The 10,584-nt window shown below is 32.7% G+C and overlaps 1 protein-coding gene across 1 annotated transcript in view; it reads left to right on the top strand.

The window, feature by feature from the left end:
- LOC117172690 (5'-3' exoribonuclease 2 homolog) overlaps nucleotides 1-10,584 on the top strand; it is a 113,433-nt gene that overhangs the window by 11,793 nt on the left and 91,056 nt on the right. Inside the window, exons 6-7 of the mRNA XM_033360834.1 lie at nucleotides 6,885-7,345; nucleotides 7,433-7,639. Coding sequence (XP_033216725.1) covers nucleotides 6,885-7,345; nucleotides 7,433-7,639 — 668 coding nt within the window. The remainder of the gene's footprint in view (nucleotides 1-6,884; nucleotides 7,346-7,432; nucleotides 7,640-10,584) is intronic.

Genomic DNA, 10,584 nt, shown 5'->3' on the forward strand with positions numbered 1-10,584 from the left:
ACAAAAAACTTAAAAAGGACCCCACAAAAACAATAGTCAGTAAAACAAAGATTCTCCTCAAAGACTCTAAACTTGACAGCCAAACAATATCTAACTTAATACCTACTAATCCCATCTATCCGAAACTTTACGGGCTCCCAAAAATCCACAAAGAAAACATTCCACTCAGATCGATCGTCAGCGCAATAAACTCACCAACTTACAACCTAGCACGTTTCCTCGCTGCAAAACTAAATCCTTTTACAGGAAACTCCATCTCTCACGTCCAAAACTCATTTGACTTTATTAATAAGATACAACAGATTCACATTCAACCCCAAGACATAGTGAGTTTCGGCATAGTATTTCTTTTTACGGAAGCACCAATCTCGGATACAATTGATATTATTAAATCTTTCACAAACTTCCCTTCCGAGCTTGTACCTTTGATAGAAGAATGTCTCAATAATACTTACTTCTCGTTCAATAACCAATTCTACGAACAAACCTCAGTGGCAGCAATGGGATCCCCAATCTCAACTGTAATAGCCAATGTCTTTATGGATAACTTACAAAAGGAATTACAAAACGTTAAACAAATCCTAATACAGAACGATTACACAAACGAACAAATTGATAAAGCAATAAGAAAACACACTCAAAAAAGCAAGTCAACACAACCTACGAAAGAAGGAGAGAAAAAAATTACCACCACCCTACCCTACATCCAAGGTGTCACAGAACAAATAGGAAGAATTCTCAACAAACACAACATCCAAGCCATATTTAAACCGCGAAAATAGGACAACTACTAAATAACCCTAAAGATAAAAAGGCACCCTTCAGTGATCCAGGAGTATATAAAATCCCTTGTTCTTGTGGCAAAGTCTATATTGGAGAAACCGGGAGAGCGGTGAGCCAACGTATGAAGGAACATGAAAGTAAAGTCAGGCTAAAACATTTCACGCAATCAGCACTAGCTGAACATCATGTCGAAACAGGACATAACGTTTTATTTGATGAAACAACTGTCATTGCAAAAACACACAACAAATTTCCAAGAAAACGTAGAGCAGCAATCGAAATCTTAAAACACCCTAATAACATCAATAGGGACAATGGATATAATACCAATCCGATTTGGCTTCCCGTTCTCCCGGATTAAAAAAAAGACTTGATTGGCCAATCAAGTTCGACCAGTCCCCACGGTGGGGCGCTCTGGCCAATCACAGGCATCGTAGAAAGTATACCTAAAAACATCATGACCTGATACCTCAGTTTCAGGTCAGCCCTGAAGATGTGAACTGCAATGTTCACGAAACGTCGCCAAACAATTCGTAGTTTTTTACACGAGTGAAACCCAAAATATCTCTTTTTATCAAAATGAATCATCGTGAAAGCATAAAATCTATTTCAACCAATTAGTTCAATTTTCAAACTTAAAAGATGAATTTCAGTAAAAAATGTAATAGTTGATATTTTTACCGAAAAATATTTTTATTTAAAAATTGAAAACAGTTGAATTTAACAAAAAAATACGAATTTTCAACAAAATACATGAATCATCAACTCAAACAGATTTATTTTCAATTCAAAAGTTGCATTTTAACCGTTAAAATTGTGATTCTATCAAAATGATAAATTCTCTACGAAACAATAAATTGAATTAATAAGAAAATACATGAATTTTAAAATAAATACTTAAATTCTCAACCAATGGGATTCAACTATTTCAACTATTGTATATTTTCAACTAAAGAAATTAATTTGTAACTAAAGTTATAAATCTTGAATTAAAAAAAAAGTGTAACAAAGTAGTTATATTTTGGACGAAATAGTTGAGTTTGTACTAAATTGATGAATTTTCGGATCAAAAATATGAATTTTCTACAAAACATTTAAATTTGGACTCAAAAATATCAATTTTCAACAAGAAGTTAATTTGAAACTGATCCAGATTAATTCTCAACCAGGCAGTTGCAGTTTTAACTAGGGATTCGAACGAAAATAAGGGACATTTTCAGATATTTTCCAATTATTTCTTAAAATTCCATATAATATACATGGAAATAATGCTAAGTATGAAAATTATCTGAAAAATAATGCAGCTATGGAGGCACATTGTCAAATGTGGGTTTCGCCAAAGTTTTATGTGGAAAGAAACAAAAAGGAACGTAACGAAAGTTTCGTTACGTTCCTTTTCCTTCTTTTTTATATAAAATACGATTAACACATAATTTTGACATTGTGTCTTCGTAAGCTCATTATGTTTTTATTATTTTTTAGACTTAGCGTAGTTTTTAGCAAGAATTTTTTGAATTTATCGAAATAATTGGCAAATATCCAAAAATGCCCCTTAATTTCGTTCGAATCCCTGGTTTTAACCAAAATAGATGGAATTTTAAATCAAACCGGGAAACGTATTTCAATCGAATTATTGAATTTTCAAACCAAAGAGAAGAATTTTCAACAAAAGAGTTGAATTATTAACCAAAAACATGACTGTGAAGCCTATATTAAATAAATAGGAATTTTGATAATTTACAGAATATAGAATAATAGTTTAAATAAACATTAAAGTGCATTCTTTGTTTTTTGAATTACTAAATTTTCCAGGGCTTCCACCGTTTTCGGAAAGCGGGATTGATACGGGAATTTTATTGGCGGGGGAAATTTACGAGATTTTATTTTCGATGCGGGAATTTTATATGTTCCTTATATGGAATAGCAGGTAAACTTTTTTGTTTCTTTTCTTACATCACTGTATTTTATTAAATTTTCTACCGAGAAGCATAGAACATAAACTTGGTAATCAGAGAGGGAGATTTAGGCAACAGAAATTTAAATTAAAAAGAAAGCAACGTATTGCAAAAGTACGAAGATTATTTAGTTGTTTCGTTACAAAAATAAAGGTTAATTAACAAACTGACAGCTAAATAATTATTACGTTTTGCGCGTTATAAAAATTCCCCCGAGAAAGTGATTATTATCTTAATTTTTATAGTTATTAATTTTGTTATTGTTTCGGGAGTCTGAATGTATAGAACATTCGTCCGAAAGGTTTATTTTTATAGATTGCACCATAAAAGGCATTTCATCTCATTTGATACCTTTTTGCTGATAAAAATTCACTAGAAAAAAGAATGTTATATGCCTGAAGAATAAAAAATGTTAATGGAGCAACATTTTTAAATACGTCAGAGATGTGTATAATTAAAAAATTATATTTATGTAGCCAAGCATAAAAAGACATTTTGAACATCTACTTTATCTTCTTTAAATTAAAACATTGCAAAAAAATTGATTTTTTAGGGAATTTCAAAAAATTTCAAGGATTTTTCCATTGATATCAATAATTTGAAAGGATTTCAGAGGATTTCGAAATATTTTAAGGTATTTTGAAAGATATTGGGAATGGTTAAACTGTGATGCGTGAGCTGATGGCAAAAATCATAACTAGAAAAAGTAGGTACGATTTTCAAGATTAATTTTAATTTGTGTATAAAATTGTTTAAGTATTTATTACGAACTTAAAATAAGTCTGCATCGAAAACAAAGTGTTTCAGACGGAATTTACATCGTATGCAGTCAAAATACGCATTTTTGACAGAAATGTTTTTCTAACAAAAAAACTATTAAAATATTTATTGTAATGTTTAACAGATTATAAACTTAAATAAACTTATTTCGAAGCAAAAATGAACCCAAAGTAAGTTTTTATCCATTTCTACATGAACTATTTACGATCTAAAAAATGTGACCTGAAAGTTAGGTTAGAATTCGTATTTCGATTTCAGTCGTATATAATTCATAATCTTTGCATAATCGGAATAAAATTTGTCGTCAAATAAATTAAATAAAGTTCATTTAAGCTTATCATGCTTTGAAACTTATAGGTAATTGTAAAATAATTGAGTGCTTTTTAGAAAAACACTTTCGACCAAAAAGTGTTTTTTCACTGTAAAAGATGGAAATTTGATCCAAAACACTTTTTTGGGATAAAGATCTATTTTTATTATTGAATAATTGTTTTAAACTTAATAAAACAATCGTAAAAACACTTTTATGCACAAATTAAAATGCTTCTTTACAATTTTACCTACTCTAGCTAATTCCCGTTTTCGGCACCAGATGGCGAAATGGTCGACCACCATTCCCAATTAGGTACAGTGAAACCTCGATAATTCGAAGTGCTCCGGGACCGAAAAAAACTTCGAATTATCGAACATAAAGAGTATAAACGCACATAATTCGTTTATACGTTCATTATATGACCCATAGAACGTATTATGAATTTCCCTTGAAGTACAATTGATGCGGGCAGTGTGTAAATGTTTTTCCAGTTAATATTATAATGCCAAAAAAATCAGAATCAAACGTGAACATTTTTACAGGCTGTACTTCGAATTATGGAGGTTATCATCACGGCGGGACACACAATTTTCTTCGAATTATCGAGAATTTCGCATTTTCGAACTTCGAATTATCGAGAAATGTTAACATGGGAAACATCAAGTTTCAGCCGGGGCCAAAAAAAAAAGTTCGAATTATCGAAAATTTGAATTATCGAGGTTTCACTGCACTGTAAAAAGTTTCATGTAATTTTACCACAAAGATCATAGGACATAAAAATACCAGTCATTACTGTGGGAAATTTACCAAAATTAGGTAGAAATAACACGATAGTGTAAAATCGCACACAGATGGTAAAAAGCAGTTTTGGAAGAATGGAATTTTACATTCGCCTTGTGAAATTACAATGACGTTGTAAAACGCCGCATGTAAAAGGTTGCGCATGCGCAATGACCAACCCGGGTATTTTAAATCGCTTAATGTATGTTTTAATTGAATCGAATCGTAAGCATAATAAGATATATAAATAAAAGGAGTCATATTTTTATTAGGCAGAAAAAAAATTTGAAGTTTTTGTTTGGTTTGCTGTTACAAAACAAATACGCATCAAACAAGGTTATGATCAGTTGGCGAAATAGGCGCATCCTAATTTATATCAACTGCTGTCTCAACAGCCGTAACCTTCAAAATTATTTTTTTTCGCAAGCATGCTAAACATGCGAACAAATTTATTCAAGTACAACACATTGCGCTTTGCCTTTGTGATGCGCTGAACCCAGCACAATCCACGATTTCAATTTTAAAATTTATCCGAATGCCACTAAAATTTTGTACAATCTTGCACTGAATTTACTCGCAGGCCTCGCAGGTTATCAAAAGCCATCAAGCGTTCAACAGAGGAATTACAAGGATTATGGAATTTAACATCGCTGCTGTAAAAAGTATTACACTTTTCGTGTAAAATTACACTAATCGTTGGAAGCTTACATAAACGTTGCGAAATTACGTTATTATTTCAGTTATACTTTATTGTAAAATTCCCACAAAAATCACTGGTATTTTTATGTCCTATTCGTAATGATTAATAATTAATATAAATGTATTAAGTGAAAATACCTGATTTATATTATATATAAAACGAGTTTATAAGACCTACAAAGTTTTAGGATATGTAAAAAAATTCGGTGAGATTTTTTAAGATTTCCGAGAATTTGAATTATTTTAAGGGATTTTAAAAGCTCACAAAGTATTTTAATAAATTTTCCAGGATCTCAGAAAAAAACATCAGATTTCATGTAACTTCACGTAATTTTATCGTACTTTACTGGATTTCAAAGAATTTATTCGCAAGAATTAAGAGGTTTTGTAGGATTTCACAGACTTTTCAAGAGCTTCAAAAAGTTTCAAGGGGTTTAAAAACATTTAAAAGGATTTTAAATATTTTAGGGAATTTTAAAAGATTAAAAGGAATTTATAATTGATTTCAATAATTTAAAGGGATTTTAAAGGCTTAAAAATATTTTAGGGTATTTTAAAAGATTCCATGCGTTTGTAAAGTATTTCATACAATTTTTGAATATATGACACGATTTTATAGAACCCATCAGGTTTTATGATATTTTAAGTGATTCCAAGGGATTTTATAAGATTTCCGTGGATTTCAATAATTTTGAGGAATTTTAAAAGCCCACAAAGTATTGCAATAATTTTCCAGGATTGCAGAAAAACATCATGAAACTTGATCAAGAGCTTTAAAGGGTTTTAAGGGATTTCAAAACATTTCAAATAATTTTAAATATTTGAAGAAATTTTGAAAAGGTTCCAAATAATTTACAATTGATTTCAATAATTTGAAGGAATTTTAAAGGATTGGAAATATTGTAGGCTATTTAAAAAGATTCCAAAACATTCTCAATTTATTTCAGTCATTTTAAGTGATTTTCAAAGATTTCAATGATTTTATGGAATTTAAATAATTTTGCATTTGGATTTTATAAGATTTCCAAGTATTTTTTGCCATTTATTTTGCCAAACTCTTTTGAATTCTCTTGAATTCTTCTAAATTCATTTCACACTTACTGAATTCGATTAATTTTTTAAATATTTTTCAATTGTTTCAATTTAGCTTGATTTAAAAAAAAAATCATCTTGAATTGTTATGATTTTTATCGAATTCTACTCATTTTCCTTAAGTTTCTCTAAATTCATTTGAATTTGACTGAAGTCAATTAAATTTTTATTATTTTCAATATTTTTTAGAAATTAATTCAACTTGAATGGTGTCTTTTCTGACTTTCGGTTACTTTTTCGGTTTGCACATGTGATTTTCCATTTTTTAAAGTAAACAAGTTACAAGATTAGTATGTTGGTCGTTAAATATTAATGGCCAGGGAAAAAATCAGGGAATTTAGAAAATGAAGTTTTTTGGCCACTCTGAAAAAGTTGTCTTGGGAAATTTGTCAAAAGTTGTCCTGGAAAACCTGGAAATGTAGAATTTTTATATCCGACTTCTGTAACAACCCTATTTACATAATTTATGTATTTACTCACAGCTCAACCAGATCATGATCCCAACACACAGCACGTTCTTTGCGGAGCGGATGCAGATTTGATAATGTTGGGACTCGCCACCCACGAGCCAAACTTCACAATCATTCGTGAGGAATTCAAGCCCAATAAACCGAGACCCTGCGACATTTGCGGACAACTGGGCCACGAAATGAAGGATTGCACGGGAGCAGAGCCAAACGCGTCAGGTGAAGAAGACGCTTTTGGATCCGAGTGCCAATTTATTTTCGTTCGATTAAACGTCCTTCGAGAATATCTGGAGAAGGAACTCCAAATGCCGAATTTGCCGTTCAAATACGACTTCGAAAGGGCAATTGACGATTGGGTTTTCATGTGTTTCTTTGTAGGAAATGATTTTCTACCTCATTTGCCCTCCTTGGAAATTCGCGAGGGCGCGATTGACAGACTCGTTAATTTATATAAGAAGACTGTATATAAAACGGGGGTATGTTTTGAATTTGGGAATTTAATTTTGGATGTTTATGAAATTTTGCAAATTTTTAAATTTATTTATAATCTTTATTGATTTTAGGGTTTTTTGACTGACAGTGGTGACGTTAATCTGGACAGAGTTCAGATGATAATGTCTGATCTGGGAAATATGGAGGACGAAATTTTCAAGAAGAGACAGCAAAATGAAATTGCATTCAAGCAACGGGAGAAGAACAAGAAGAGAAGGATGGAATCAATCAGTAATTTTAAACCTAATTGGGTTCCTTGTGGACAATTTGCACCAACTGTGAGTATTTGTATAATATTTTTAATTAAAATTTTTAATTCATAGCGGAGTGTCTAGAGTCTGGGAAATTCTTTAAAACCTGGAAAAGTCTTTGAATTTTGCTCACTGTCCTGGAAGTTTTTTTTCCCTAAAGAAAACATATTTTTTTAAACTTGTTCTCTGCAGAATGAAAAAAGACTGCCGAACTATGACGTATGTTAATTTATATAATAATTCATAAGTCCGCAATTTTTCATTTGATTTCTAATATTTTTTGTTTAGTTTAAAAGTAGAAAAACGCACCGTTTGAACAATAAATTGTTCATTTTATTACGGTGAAAAGCACTAAGTTACAATCGAAAATATTTCAAAGGTTCTCATTTATTCCAGATTCTAAAGTCAGGAAATGTTTATGAGAGTCACTTTAAAGAACTGTCAATTTTTTATTTTGATTTTTTTTTTAAAAAAGAAAGAGTATACCGAGTTGTGTTATCAAAAGAAAGAGGAAGAGAATAAAAGGTTTGAGGAAGAGGCGGAGAAGGCTAGAATGGAAGAAGAGGTATGGAAGGTAGTAAATAGAGAAGGAAAAAGAAGAAGAGTAAACCGAAATATTAAAATGATAGAATGGAAGAAATATTTTTTGGATTTGCTAGGATGAGTGGAGAGAAAAGTTGTAAAGGGAGGAAAATATGGTAGAGAAAGAGATGAGGAAGAGGAAATGTCAAGGGAAGAAATAGTTAAGGTTTTAGGAATAATGAAGGATTGAAAGACACCTGGTATAGATGAGATTCCAAATGAAGTATGGAAGTATGGAGAGGAGGAAATAGAGGAATGGGCATGGATAATGTGTAATAGAGTATGGACAGGAGAGGGGTGGCCAGAGTTATGGAAAGAAGGAGTAGTTATACCAATAGTAAAGAAAGGCAAGGGAGAGCAGGTTAAAGATTATAGGGGGGTGACGTTGATGCCAATACTGTATAAAGTATATGTAACTATTTTGTCGGAGAGATTGAAGATAGAGGTTGAAGAAAAAAAGATCGAGTCACCGAATCAGACAGGGTTTAGAAAAGGAATGGGAGTAATGGACAACATATATGTTCTGAACTATTTAGTAAATAAGAGAATTAAAAGGGAAAAATGGGCAATGATAGCAATGTTCGTGGACTTAAAGGCAGCGTTTGACTCATTAGACCGCGGAGAAATAGAAACAGTTATGATAAAAAAGGGGATAAGAGAGGGATTAATAAAGAGAGTATCAGAAATTTTTAGGGAGACAAAAAGCAGGGTAAAGGTAGGAGAGCAAGTAGGAGATAGTTTATGGTTGGTGATTGGTGTGAGACAAGGGTGTCCTATGAACCCACTTTTATTTCATTTATTAATATCAGACTTGGAAGAAGAAATGAGGAGAAAGGGTTGGGGAGGAGTTAGGATAGGGGAGGAAAAGATATATACGCTGGCATACGCAGACGACATAGTGTTGATGGCAGAGGATGAAGAAGGGATGGCGGGATTAATTACAGGATTAGAGAAATACTTAGATGGGGAAAAGCTGAATGTAAATGTAGAAAAGACAAAGATAATAGGAGGGGGAAGAAAGAAACAATGGACAAGGAGATGGAAAAGAATAAAGTTAGAAGAAGTCAAAGAGTATAAATATGTGGGATATATCTGGCAAACGAATGGATATCATACAGCTCATATAAGAGAAAGGATAAAAAAAGTAGCAGGGGTAATGAAATAGATATGGGGAATAGGAAAAAGAAGTTTTAAAAAAATTGGAGAAGGAGAATGTGGTTACTTGATACGCTGGTATGGCCGGTATTAGGTTATGGAGCAGAGATATGAGGATGGAAAGAAAGGAAAGATATTGAGAGTTGATAAGAAAGGTATATAAGGTGGACACTAGGGGCAGACTGGAGGATGCCAGGATATATGGTGAGAGAAGAAGCGCAAAGGGATAAGTTAAGTATTAGAGCGGGAAAAAGGGCATGGGAATTTAAGACGAAGCTGAGGAAGATGAAAGGAGGGAGTTCTTTAATGATAGAGAAATAGAAGACGGGACTGAAGTAAACTATGAAGAATCAGAAAAAAGGGAGAGGGAAAGACAATTAATAGAAAGATGGGGGGCGATTGAGGAATCAAAATACAATAAATGGTATAAGATGATAAAAAAAGAAGGGGTGCCGAAGTATTTAGAAAAGGGATGGGGAGAGAGAAGGTGGACCAAAATAGCAAGATTTAGATTGGGAAACGAGGTAAGGGAGGGGATGTAGTGGGCAAAAGAAGAGAACAGAAAGTGTAGAATATGTGAATGGGAGGAGGAAACATGAGAGCATGTATGGGAAGGATGTAGGAGAGGAATGGAAGATAGGTTAAGATTCTAGGGGAAGATGGATTAGGAGAAGAATGGATGAAGGAGTTGGAAGAAAAAGGAAACGGAAGTCGCTTAGATTAGAAGCGTAAAAATCGTAAGTAATGGTAAGGTAAAAGTTAAGTAGACTAAGATGCGTTTGCGTTCTCATGCTCTCTCTCTCTCGCTTCCACTCTTACTTTCGTTCGTTCGCTCACTCGTTTGCTAATACTAGGCAGTCTGATAAGTACCTGAAAATTCTAAGAGATGGCATTAGTATTCACTAATGTAAACCATTTTCGTCGAGCTTGATCCTTCAAATGACGCCTGTCAAAACTTCAGCCATTTATGTTTACGCATTTACAAGTTACAGCACTGAGAAGCGACTAAACTCCGAGTTTTTTTTAATATGAAAAAATCTGAGTTTCGAGTTTTGATCAAACACTACTATCTTCGCAAGAAAACGATATCCGAGACCAAGGTCAAGCTGGATAAATATTACCCGGACTCTGCTCCGTCGATTGGAACGATTCATAAGTGGTTTACCGAGTTTCGTTGTGGCCGTACGAGCACAGTTGATACTGAACGATCTGGGCGCCCAAAAGAGGTCACTACA

Source organism: Belonocnema kinseyi, chromosome 5 (assembly GCF_010883055.1).
Source record: "Belonocnema kinseyi isolate 2016_QV_RU_SX_M_011 chromosome 5, B_treatae_v1, whole genome shotgun sequence".
Classification (NCBI taxonomy): domain Eukaryota; kingdom Metazoa; phylum Arthropoda; class Insecta; order Hymenoptera; family Cynipidae; genus Belonocnema; species Belonocnema kinseyi.